Here is a 14,142-nt window from a genome sequence, read left to right as displayed (position 1 = left end):
CTTGCAATCTCCACTATTTCAAGGACAATTAGGAAGAAAACAAATAAAAAGCTTTTATGTAACTCAAATATTTCATATTTTTTCCCACAAATAGGCCTATTTTTTTTTTTATTATTATTATTCCAAAATTTAATGTGGGCCCATTCTGTAATTTATTCCTGTGATCAAAGCTGAATGTTCAGCATCATTACTCCAGTCTTCAGTGTCACATGATCCTTCAGAAATCACTCTAATATGAGGATTTGATGCTCAAGAAACATTTATGATTATGATCAATGTTAAAAAGAAGAAAACATTTTATTCATATATTTAATTTTTCAGGATTCTTTGATCAATAAAGTTCAAAAGAACAGCATTTACTTGAAATATAAAGCTTTTGTAACATAATAAATGTCACTTTTGATCAATTTAATGCTTCCTCGATGAATAAAAGTAGTAGGCTAATTTCTTTTTACTGATGTCAAACTTTTGAACGGTAATGTATATTTCTGTGACTCTGAAATACCAGGTGTTTGACAATTTATGATTTCCATACAAATATTTTGCTGCTAAAGATCTCTACAGTAGATGTGGAGAATATGAGCATGTGAGAAGAGAACCTCCAGGATGATCAGAGGATTGTTTGAAGTTTTAAAAACTGCTTCACCTCCAGTGTTCCTCACGAGTTTACTCCTGTAAACACTGTTTTATAGATGAACTGCAGTCAGATAATGAGCGAGTGTGTATTCCTGCGCCTGCGCTCCAGAACACACACTCACCTCGAGACTCGGCAGACGGCACGCAATATGCTCATCAGAGGAAAGATGGAGGCGTTAGACATAAACCCTGAGAACAAACATCACATTACTGAGAATGAATCACGCAGAGTCGCCGTCATCTTGTCCTTTATTTTTAAGAGTAAAAAAGTGACAGATGGGAAACAAAAAGCTAAATGATGACATCATAGTCCTGTTCACATGAACACTTCTACACTTCATGGACACGGGGAACTCGAGGACGAGGAGCATAAAAAGACACATTTTAAGGTTCTGGTGAAAATATGAATCTGTGAACTAAACAAAGCAAATGTTCTTCAGTAATATCATAACAAGGTGTGATGTCTCTAAGGCCACTGTGGGTGCTCGTCTGACGCATCATCGACATCTGACGCATCATCGACATTTGACGCTCCAATCAAATCAGCTCGAATAAAGTCAGCTCAAAGATCACCATAATCCTGTTTCAGGCCGGCCTCGCTTCAGTGTGTGTGTGTGTGTGTGTGTGTGTGTGTGTGAGTATGTGTGTGTGTGTGAGTATGTGTGTGTGAGTATGTGTGAGTATGTGTATGTGAGTGTGAGTATGAGTGTGTGTGTATATGTGTGTGTGAGAGTTTGTGAGTGTGTGTGTGTCTGAGTGTCTTTCTGAACCTCACAGAGAGTGTGTGATACGTTTCGCTAGTTTGTACGTCAGTGAAGGTCTGCGTGTATGTGTGTGTGTATGAGTGTGTGCGGCTTTCTAAACCTCACAGAGTGTGTGTGAGATGTTTAGCTGGTTTGTATGTCAGTGAAGGTCTGCGTGTGTGTGTGTGTGTGTGTGTGTGTGTGTGTGTGTGTTTGTGTGTGTGTGTGTGTGCGGCTTTCTAAACCTCACAGAGTGTGTGTGAGACGTTTAGCTGGTTTGTACGTCAGTGAAGGTCTGCGTGTGTGTGTGTGTGTGTGTGTGTGTGTGTGTGTGTGTGTGTGTGTGTGTGTGTGTGTGTGTGTGTGTGTGTGTGTGTGTTACGCTGGGATGGTGGTGTGTGTCACCAGGTCAGTGTGCAGTTCCTCCGCCGGACAGGTTGAGCTCCTGCAGGATCTTCGCTCGAGTGTTCTCTTGTGCTAACAGTGTCTTTATGGCCTGTACCTGTGTCCGCCCGCGCCCTCTTTCCTGATCCATCCTGTGCTGAGCGCACACACTCCCTACGGCACAACACACACACACACACACATCATCATCATGTGACACACACAGATCAACAGGCATGTTCGTAGCGGGGTCATGAGTCTGGCTTTGGATTGGGCTGCTGGTCTGCAGGTCACACTGAGCAGTTCACTGGGATTGTCGATGTGAAGATGTCAAAGCAAGATGTTCAGACTCCTGATGCACTCTGGGAAGGATCCGACACACAAGAAGCGTGAGAGACGGGGTGAACAGAAGAGAAGACAGGGGAATCAGTGTGTGTTTGAGTCCGGTGTGCATCGACACACTCGACTCCGCTTCACTAGTGTTCACACACTCGCTGTCTGCTGACTCCAGCTTCTGTACACACACCCTGTGTGCTGCGGTTGGACGCCGCGTGTGGCGGTGGGGTCAGAGGTCAGGGGTCGCGGGGTCATTTAGTGCTGTTGAGTGTGCCGGCGGACCCTGGCGGACCCTGGTCTTTCGGCGCGGAGCCGTTCTGCTGGGTTTCCTCCATGTACTGTTGCACAGCTCGCGACACGGCGTCTTCAACCAGCCTCTTACTCAGACTCACTAACTCCTCATCGTCCGCTTTCTTAACACCTACACACACACACACACACACACACAGAGAGAGAGCGGTCAGTGAAAGCTGAACGCTGACCCGCGCACAAACACACAGATCAGATGAGCAAACACACGTCTAAAGGCCCGTTCACACCAACGAGAACTATAATTGCTTTCACACCAACAAACGATAACTATACAGATGACTATAACGAGAACTATAACGAGAACTATATTTGCGTCCACACCAACGAACGATAACTATACAGATGACTATAACGAGAACTATAACGAGAACTATATTTGCGTCCACACCAACGAACGATAACTATAAAGATGACTATAACGAGAACTATAACGAGAACTATATTTGCGTCCACACCAACGAACGATAACTATACAGATGACTATAACGAGAACTATAACGTTAACTATATTTGCGTTCACACCAACAAACGATAACTATACAGATGACTATAACGAGAACTATAACGAGAACTATATTTGCGTCCACACCAACGAACGATAACTATAAAGATGACTATAACGAGAACTATAACGTTAACTATATTTGCGTTCACACCATCAAACGATAACTATACAGATGACTATAACGAGAACTATAACGAGAACTATAACGTTAACTATATTTGCGTTCACACCAACAAACGATAACTATACAGATAACTATAACGAGAACTATAGTGAGAACTATATTTGCGTGCACACCAACAAACGATAACTATACAGATAACTATAACGATAACTATAACGAGAACTATATTTGCGTGCACACCAACGAACGATAACTATAAAGATTGGATGAATAGAATGGTTTCTGATTGGCTGTCAATGTTTTATTGTTTAACAGCTGGAAAAAAATCGTTCTGAAAGTGATCGTTTCTCTATATCATTATCGTTATTATAGCTGTGGTGTGAACTCTGCTGTTCTTTAATATTGAGAACGATTTTTAAAACTATCTTTATCGTTATTGTCCCTGGTGTGAACGGGCCTTTACTCAGAGACGGTCAGACGCAAGGTCCGGGTTACAGCTGCTAATCACGTACCATCACAATGACTCTATTTCTCTGATATCTTAGATTTATATAAACAGGAATATCAATGTAGGGATGCACAGATATAGACATTTTGACTAATACAATAAACAACAATTATTCAGCTGATATGTTCACTACCGTTTGGGGTCAGTGAGATTTTTTTATGTATCTTCGTGTATTTCAAGCATTTATTTAAAAAAAAATACAGGAACATTTGTGAAATATTATTCCAATTTAAATCCGCTGTTTTCTATGTGAATATACAGTAAAGTGTAATGTATTCCTGTGATCAAAGCTGAATGTTCAGCATCATTACTCCAGTCTTCAGTGTCACATGATCCTTCAGAAATCACTCTAATATGATGATCTGATGCTCAAGAAACATTTATGATTATTATCAGTGTTGAAAACAGTTCATATTTTTGTGGAAACCCCCATACATTTTATTTTGCAGGATTTTTTTGATGAATATTTTTTTTGGAAAAGAACAGCATTTATTTGAAATAGAAATCTTTAGTAACATTATAAATATCTTTACTGTCAATTTTGATAAATTTTAAGTGTCCTTGATGAATAAAAGTTATTAATTTCTTTAAAAAAAATATAATACTGACCCCAAACTGGTGGTGAACAGTAGTTTTTTAAAACAGTATTCATTAAAAAAAAACTAAATTGTCATAAATCGATAGAATAACCCCTCATTTTATCAAATTATTCTTCTATAATTATTTGCATGTGACTTTTCATAGCTGATATGATAAAAGTGTCTGTTACACTGAAGCTACAATCGATAATTGCACATGAATGTTTGTTGTGCATTTTACAGTACTTCTTTTATAGTTAGCTGGCACAGAAATATAATTCACCGTTTGAAAAGAATAAAATAATCCCTGATAATATTCTCTGCTTCCATTCCAGCACATCAGCTGAGAAGTTACCATGCGGATTTGCGCACCCATATATCGTGCATCCCTAAAGTAATGGAAAACGTCACAGTCTCTACTACTGCAAACACACACAGTGGGGGTGAATCTGCGTCTAGTGCCCTCAGTAGTAGGATAGTGAGGGGCTGAAGTACACTACACAGAGACAGTGAAGGAGGAGCACGTACTTGTCCGTTCAGCACGCTGCCTGCTTTGCAGAAGATCTGCAAGATAAACAACACATTTAGCAACCTGAAGTGATTTGGCCACAACCGCAGCATCAGAAACCATCAGAATCACACAGATGGTCTGTGATGAAGCATGACGAGATCCCACTGATTCACCTCAACGCATCTGCTCAATCACGGCTGATTAATACGCCTGAGATCATGCTTTGTAGATTTATGAACAATTAGGACAGCTTTGATTCCAGGGCTGCATGTCATGATTGTGACAAAAATGACATTGCTGATTATTTCCCTTGATACTGTAATTATCATGAATAATGTTGAATATGCACAATACATTACACCACATCGACTCCTTGCTGATTCGAATGTCACTGGAAAAAACACACTCATTCTCATTCAATAGTAAATCCCAAATCATTTTAAAGGGCCCCTATCATGCCTTTTTCAGATCTACTTTCATGCAGTGTGTAATACAGCTGTTTGTGAATGTAAAAGGTCTGCAAAGTTTCAGAGATCAAAAAAAATAAATAGCTGTGTCTCAATTCAGAGGCTGCATCCTTCAAAGGTCGATTGCGTCACCGCGTCCCAGCCTTCGTTTACCGGGCAATGAAGGATACAACTAAGATTCATTGCACGTGGGTGACAATAGGATTTTTTGGAGAGAAAACGCCAGATTACACTTTTAAATGCAGGTATTATGTTTCAACTTACTCGAATATCTAACGATACAAATGTACAAAAAAAAAACAAAAAAACTTTAGAGCGCTTCAAATGTTGACATATCTTACCAAGATGCGATTATATATAGTTTATACTCTTTATTATGTACATAAATGGACCATGGTGAACATATTTAGACAGGTTGTGAACCCTGTTTGTAACTAAAAAAAGTCCAGTGAAAACGTTACCGCTGATCATCAATGGCAGCGGTCACTGTTGCTAAGCGACAAGAGCTAGACCGTCACATTTAAAAACGCTCAGTCCAACCTTTGTGGATGCAGTCTCTGAACTGGGATGCAGCTATTGTCTCCCAAAAGAAAGAAGTGATTCTGAACTGCCTGAAACTGGTTACTGTTTGTATTTCTGTGCATCAAGTGCTGAGGAAAAGCTGAAATTCAGATTTGCTAATGGGCGTTTGGTTTCGGACCAATCACAACAGACTTGCCCATCTGACCAATCAGAGCAGAGTAGACCAATCACAACAGACTGGGCAATCTAACCAATCAGAGCAGAGTAGACCAATCACAACAGACTGGGTCATCTGACCAATCAGAACAGAGTAGACCAATCACAACAGACTGGGCAATCTAACCAATCAGAGCAGAGTAGACCAATCACAACAGACTGGGTCATCTGACCAATCAGAACAGAGTAGACCAATCACAACAGACTGGGCAATCTAACCAATCAGAGCAGAGTAGACCAATCACAACAGACTGGACCATCTGACCAATCAGAGCAGAGTAGACCAATCACAACAGACTGGGTCATCTGACCAATCAGAGCAGAGTAGATCAATCACAACAGACTGGGTCATCTGACCAATCAGAGCAGAGTAGACCAATCACAACAGACTGGGCAATCTAACCAATCAGAGCAGAGTAGACCAATCACAACAGACTAGACCATCTGACCAATCAGAGCAGAGTAGACCAATCACAACAGACTGGGTCATCTGACCAATCAGAGCAGAGTAGACCAATCACAACAGACTAGACCATCTGACCAATCAGAGCAGAGTAGACCAATCACAACAGACTAGACCATCTGACCAATCAGAGCAGAGTAGACCAATCACAACAGACTGGGCAATCTAACCAATCAGAGCAGAGTAGACCAATCACAGCAGACTGGGCAATCTAACCAATCAGAACAGAGTAGACCAATCACAACAGACTAGACCATCTGACCAATCAGAGCAGAGTAGACCAATCACAACAGACTGGGCAATCTAACCAATCAGAACAGAGTAGACCAATCACAACAGACTGGGCCATCTGACCAATCAGAGCAGAGTAGACCAATCACAACAGACTGGGCCATCTGACCAATCAGAGCAGAGTAGACCGAGTAGATCTATACAGTGGTAGAGAGGTATTCGATTTCGGATGCTGCTCAAATGTTCGAAACAAACCGTTTCAGACAATGTGAGAAAAGAGCTGATGCTGCAGTGGATATTACGAGAAAATTAAAGTGTTTTTGACTTTGGGTGCATGTAAACCTACTGTCGGAGAAAACTAAACAGAACTGGGAGCCTTTAAAACAGTATAATAGGGGCACGTTAAAATGTAGAGGACACCTTTCAGAAGCTTTTTTTTCATGTGTCAGTGTGAACAGGAGTGTAAGATCTGAGCAGCACACACACTACAGGCCTCTGGTTCTCCACGGTCACTGCATCGCTCACGGCTTATAACGCTCAACTAGCAAACACACAACAGATGCAACACTGACACAACACGAGCAGATCCACAGTAATGCTGTAATCAACACTTCATGATGAAAACCATCATAGTTTGATTAGTTATTTGTTTGTGCAGCCCAATTTAATACTCAAATCAAAACACTATCATGTGAGTCTACAACTGACACAATAACTGAGTGGTGTTCATTTAATCATCATAATCACAGTCCAAACCACAACAACAGTCTCTCTAGAGTCTCTCTGTTCATCTACTGATACACAGAACAACTTAACACTTCTTCTCAAATCTTCCTGTATTCAGTCACAGTAAAACATTGATCACTGAACACCCACAGAAACAGACACTGACATCTTCACGTTTATAAAACGTATGTACGAACGTCAAAAGTGAGGAACAAATCAGGATTTATAAAGGCCAAAGCTGACAAGAAAATGTCCTTGTGCTTTCTGTGCTCATCTATACTGGTAATTAAAATGATCCAACACTGTTTATTACAATGCAAAGACAGAATCATATAAATATTCAGAAACTTTTGTACATTCACCTTTAGGATCATTCTACACACGTCATTCTAGGCCACAGATCTCACAACGAAACACAGATGATCCAGTCAAGTCAACTTGAGGAACTTTTCCTACTACACTGCCAAAAATGTATTCAGAGATATATTCTTTAAAGACAATTCTTCATCTCTAACACACCTTCATGTTTCAAAGGCTCAGTGGAAAAACATGCATGCGGTGACATTACTGTAAAATGATATGTTGATATTAATGATATCATGTTGGTTGTTGTATCACAGCAGTTCAGAAACTAAATGTCCGTGGCGTAAAAAGGTTAATGTTCGCGTTAGAAAATAATGTACCATCTACAATAAACCCCTAATATACCCAACATGTCATTTTAGCTTGTTTCTACAAGTCTTTGAGTTTCTCAGACTCGTACCCGAGCGCTTCACATCACGAGAATACTTTTTCTACAGCACAAAACACACATATGATTAACATACGATGAAAATGTCAAATTGTTTTACTTCATAAATCATGCACTATGATAATAAAAGTATGTTGAGCTCATGAGCGTGAAAATAAGTCTTTAATTATCGATAATCAGCCCCTGTAATCATAATTTGTGTGAAAAGGAATAATATAGTTATTGGTGTTTTACTGCCACTAGTGTTCATTGCAGTGGACTGAATGTATTGGTGTGTATTTGGTGTTGTGTAAAACCGTACACAGAGCCACGTCTCTCCACTGAGCCTGTGTTCAGAGCTTTATCCAGTCTAAAGATCCAAGCATTCCTGAAACAAGACAAACACAGGGATACGAGGCGTTCCAGAATGTGCGGATGGCATTTCCTCAGGAAGCTTCATCTCCTGTCTGAGAGGTCGCGACCTCACCTCTCTCCGATCAACCTGAGCTTCCCATCCAGGAACAGTGTGCTTTACTGGAGGACGTCTGTTTGTCTTCGCCCACTTCAGTGAGCAAAGCGCCAGCTGCTATTTCCAGAACTCATCTTCAGAGAAACGCTGCTGGAGCGCGGCCAGAGCGTCTCACAACCGGCACACAAATACAATAGAACAACCACCATGCCACATCACAGCCTTGGCTTACATTTTTAAAGTCCAAATGAGTTTAATTTGCCATCTTTATAGCTGCTGACTTTGATATAGTGCTCATTTATTTAAGAATCTAACCAATCAACCGAGACGGTTTACATTGTGAGAAGCTGCAGGGTTCATGGGGTCGGCGTAGAGCCGGTGTGTTTGGTTCTCCTGAGCAAGAGTGAAATGTTTCCAGAATGCTAAGGCAAAAAAAGGTAAAGGTGTTTGTTTCGACACCCATCTAGTGTACTGTATCTTACACCCGGCGCAATGCAGCTCCAGGCGCGACGCAAGTGTGTTTCGCTAGTTTCAGCCCGACGCACTTTTCATTTTCACATCCCGCGCCACGTTGCTTAAATAGCAAATGAGGTGTAGTCTGGCGTATTGCTGGAGCGTTGCTATTTTGAGGAACTGAAATAGACTGAGCCATTGACCAACTGAACCCTGGTCTAAAGTCAACGGCGAAATATTTCTTTTGTTAAAGAGCTTGTTAGTAATGCGCGCCTATAGGAGAGTCCACACTCTGCTTATTACACACACAGGGCAGCAACACACAAACATGCCAAATATTTAAAATAAAAGGATTACAATGTATAAGATTATTATTGTGTACATAAAGATATGGTGCAATCCGGCTAGTCCCGTAGATGCTCTGTTTGCTTTAACCCACACACACACACACACACACACAGCTTTAACCTCGCACACGAGCAGATTCCTCGCTAGAGAAGCGTTCAGTTTTTCCGATTAAATCCCATCATGTAAATAGTGAATCCGCCATGGCGTGAGTGAAACTGGCTTTTAAAGGGAATGGGAGATGAGACTCTGATTGGTTTATTGCACATAAATCCCAAAACACACCCATTACTCATTAAGAGAACAGAGACAAAACACACCCATTACTCATTAAGAGAATAGAGACAAAACACACCCATTACTCATTAAGAGAATAGAGACAAAACACACCCATTACTCATTAAGAGAATAAAGAAAGACAACCCTTTTAGACCATGCGCCGGGAGCACCGACCATTTTTCCCGTCGTTAAACTAGCAAAAGTGGATTCGGACACGCCTTAAGTGCACCTCCGCCATGAGCTTTAGACCATGCACTTAGATCGGTAAAATAGGGCCCCTAGAGTCTATCTGGTGTCTATTAGAGCCTCCTGTACTGGAGTAAAGCTGGTGTTCATTCAGCAAATTCATCTTGATCTTGGTGTCTCATTTACACGGCATGGGTCAATAACTCACACAATATGTCAGTTATTGACCCATATCATGACCCAATTCCCATTTTTTCCTCCCATGTGGCACAGATCAGGTATTCCCGTCAGTGCGAGTCGACGTCATTGAAAAAAGAGACTTTTGGAAACATTTTGCGGTAGAGATATATTTATAACAAATTAAACATCTCTAGTTGACTAACAGAGTATTAATTTTGTTCGTTTGTGTTAAATAAGAGGCGCTGAAATGCGTTTATAATCATCCTGAGTGTTATCAGTCCCGTTGTGGAGATTCTCTATTCGTTTCAGTGAAATTATACAATAAAATGCACACAAACATGTCTTGATATACAATATCTGATGAACACATTTGGTTTTAATGAGGAAAAAACCTCTACGAGGGCAGATTCGAACCCAGAACCTCTGACACACTTAACAAAAGTTCTACCACGGGACCGTTAGTACACTTGAATAGCGGATCTGTGTACATAATCACTGTCTTGTATAAAATAAATTTGATTTAAGGATGAAATTATTGTCCCATGTCAATAAATTAAACAATGTACTATTGAAATTGATTTCTTGATATTATAATGTTATTTTTTTGTTCATATCGCCAAGTGTAGAGTAAATGCAGATATCAGATATGGGTACTTTTAAAAGATGATGTAAGCGGGTCATCAAAAAAATCGGATATAGTAAAAAAATGGGAATTCATAACTACTTTAGGTTTGCGTATGACCTCATTCGTCTGATGTTTCTGGGTGTGTTCAGGGGTGGAGCGTCATGCTCACTTCTTTATAATAATCGTGCATTTTTGTACAATTTTCATCGTATGAGTTTATATGAAATCGCCGCCATTTCCCGGTGAGATCAGGTTGTTATTAACGCTATAATAGTTTCTCATTTACCACTGACATTCAGCAAATACCCATTTATATCCTTCAAACAAGTCTTTGGATATATTTAATATTTAATTGCATGAATAGTGTTGGTTAGAGTGTGTTTACTTCCTTCGTATGTTTTTAAACATTTCTTTATTACTATGAATACAGAATCAAATAGTTTTAAGTTAAATTTCTTTTTCAGTTTTACTTCTTCATCAAGATGAAATTATTTCTGTAATATTATTAAATGTCAAGTCTGATTTATTTATATGGAGCTTTACGCAATGCAGATTTATTTTCAGCAGCGTCAGGTTTTGTTTGTTTGTGTGAACAAGCCTTAAATCTGGACACAGATCTCTGTTGGTGATTCATCACGCTTCTTAGCTTTGTCTTAACTCTGGGAGTTTGGCACATCAGCCACAGCTCCAAATAAACCCGACACAAATGTGAATCACACACAGTCGTGTCCAGCATTCGTATGGCGAGCCGCTGAGAGCGAACAGTACACACACACACACACACACATAACCCTATGCGTTTGGCAGTATGTGTGTGTGTGTGTGTGTGTGTGTGTGTGTGTGTGTGTGAATGTACCTACTTAACTATATTTTGGGGACAAATTTGTATCAGAATTTACAATATCTCCAAAAACCTCCCTTTAGGGACGTCCTCATTTGTAAATCAAGTATAAGGATAAAGTAATTTATGTGATGGTTAGGTTCAGGGGTCGTGTTTGTGTGGTTCGGGTTAGTGTGTGTGTGTTCAATCTTTTTAAAAGTGTGATGTAGAGAAGCTTATAGAAATCACGACTTTCACGCCGCAAATATTTGGTTGTGATACGATGTGATAGAAAAGAAAAATCATTTCGTATTTAGTTGTAATTGTTCCGTTTACTCTTCACGGTATACATATTTCTTTTGTTTGCACTCTTAAAAATCAGGGTTCTTTATTTAGGAATCTTCCCGTTCCACTAAAGGCTCTTTATAATGGAGGATTATAAGCACTGCTTCTGTGAAGGCGTCTGCCGCAGACTCCCGGGTTACTCCAGCATCAGGATGCGCGTCGCAGTCGAGCGTAATCTCAGCTCAGATGAACTCGGTGTGAAGGAGACGAGTGCACATGTGTACGCTAACCCGTGCCCTACTTACAGCTCACGTGACGGGGAAGCAGAAACACACACACACACGAGAGAGTGTGTAGAGGGAGGATCTCAGGAACACAGCGAGAGCCCAGCGTGTGTGTGATGCTCTCAGAGAGAGAGGCTTGTGCTAAAGTAGTGGGATGCTAATAAATAATACACGCTCACACACACACTGACACAGCGCTGTCTGACGTCCTGGAGAGAGCTGATGCTGTTCTGCTAAAGACGTGAGTGTGTGTATGGAGGCTGACCGCTGTGTGTGTGTGTGTGTGTGTGTGTGTGTGTTTGAGATGAACTGTGTGTGTGTGTGTGTGTGTGTGTGTGTGTGTTTGAGATGAACTGAAGGACAGTGGTGCATCAGAGCAGAAACTGCAGCCTTGAGGTCTTGAGTTCATCTCTGTAAGGTCAGATTTGATTACCTTGTGTGGTTCTTCTCCAGAGATACACACACACACGTCTGGTTCACTATCTTTGTGGGGACTCTCCATAGACTTAATGGTTTATATACTGTACACACTGTATATTCTATCTCCTTACACTAACCCTACCCCTAAACCTACCCATCACACACACACACACACACACACACACACACACACACACACACACACACACACACACACACACACACACACACACACACACACACACACACACACACATGTCTGGTTTACTATCTTTGTGGGGACTCTCCATAGACTAAATGGTTTTTATACTGTACAAACGGTATATTCTATCTCCTTACACTAACCCTACCCCTAAACCTGCCCATCACACACAACTTTCTGCATTTTTACATTTCCAAAAAAACTCATTCTGTATGATTTATAAGCTTGTTTACCCATGACCTCAGTTTAGGTCCCCACTGTGACACGAGTCCCCATGAGTCTGTGTGCATTCAGGTTGAAGTCCCCACCGGGATAGAAAAACAGGTACACACACACACACACACACACACACACACACACACACACACACACACACACACACACACACACACACACACACACACACACACACACACACACACACACACACACACACACACACTAACCCTACTCCTAAACCTACCCATCACACACACACTCACACACACTAACCATACCCCTAAACCTACCCATCATACACACACACACACACACACACACACACACACACACACACACACACACACACACACACACTAACCCTACTCCTAAACCTACCCATCACACACACACTCACACACACTAACCATACCCCTAAACCTACCCATCACACACACACTCACACACACTAACCATACCCCTAAACCTACCCATCATACACACACATACACACACTAACCATACCCCTAAACCTACCCATCACAGAAAACTTTCTGCATTTTTACATGTTCAATAAAACACTGCTTAGTATGTTTTTAAAGCCATTTGAAATATGAGGACTCGGGAAATGTCCTCATAAATCACGTTCAAGTTGTAATACCAGTGTAATACCCATGTCATTATACAAATTTGTGTCCTCACAAATCACATAAACAAGAGTACACACACTCACTCACTCACTCACTCACTCACTCACTCACTCACTCACTCACTCACTCACTCACTCACTCACTCACTCACACACACACACACACACACACCCACACACACCCACAATCACTCACTCACTCACTCACACACACACACACACACACACACACACACACACACACACACACACACACACACACACACACACACACACACAATCTCTCACTCACTCACTCACACACACTCACACTCACTCACTCACTCACTCACTCACTCACTCACTCACTCACTCACTCACTCACTCACTCACTCACTCACGCACACACACACACACACACACACACACACACACACACACACACACACACACAATATGTCTCTCTCACTCACTCACACACACACACACACACACACACACACACACACACACACACACACACACACACACACACACACACACACACACACACAATCTCTCACTCACTCACTCACTCACTCACACACACACTCACACTCACTCACTCACTCACTCACTCACTCACTCACTCACTCACTCACTCACTCACTCACTCACTCACTCACTCACGCACACACACACACACACACACACACACACACACACAATATGTCTCTCTCACTCACTCACACACACACACACACACACACACACACACACACACACACACACACACA

At 41.2% G+C, this 14,142-nt stretch overlaps 1 protein-coding gene across 3 annotated transcripts in view; it reads right to left on the bottom strand.

Moving 5' to 3' along the window:
* Positions 1-867: 867 nt before the first annotated feature.
* akap7 (A-kinase anchoring protein 7) overlaps positions 868-14,142 on the bottom strand; it is a 43,991-nt gene continuing 30,716 nt past the window's right edge. The window contains exons 8-9 of one of the 3 annotated variants that reach the window (XM_081377973.1): positions 4,655-4,690; positions 868-2,520 (exon numbers count right to left, since the gene is read on the bottom strand). In XM_081377973.1, coding sequence (XP_081234099.1) covers positions 2,351-2,520; positions 4,655-4,690 — 206 coding nt within the window. In that variant the 3' untranslated portion in view covers positions 868-2,350. The remainder of the gene's footprint in view (positions 2,521-4,654; positions 4,691-14,142) is intronic. The other 2 variants (XM_081377974.1, XM_081377975.1) reach the window with 2 other exon arrangements.

The sequence above is a fragment of the Scardinius erythrophthalmus genome (genome assembly GCF_964197995.2).
Source record: "Scardinius erythrophthalmus genome assembly, chromosome: 11".
Classification (NCBI taxonomy): domain Eukaryota; kingdom Metazoa; phylum Chordata; class Actinopteri; order Cypriniformes; family Leuciscidae; genus Scardinius; species Scardinius erythrophthalmus.
The sequence above is the reverse complement of the archived record's forward strand: the minus strand, read 5'-3'. Positions and strand labels throughout refer to the sequence as shown.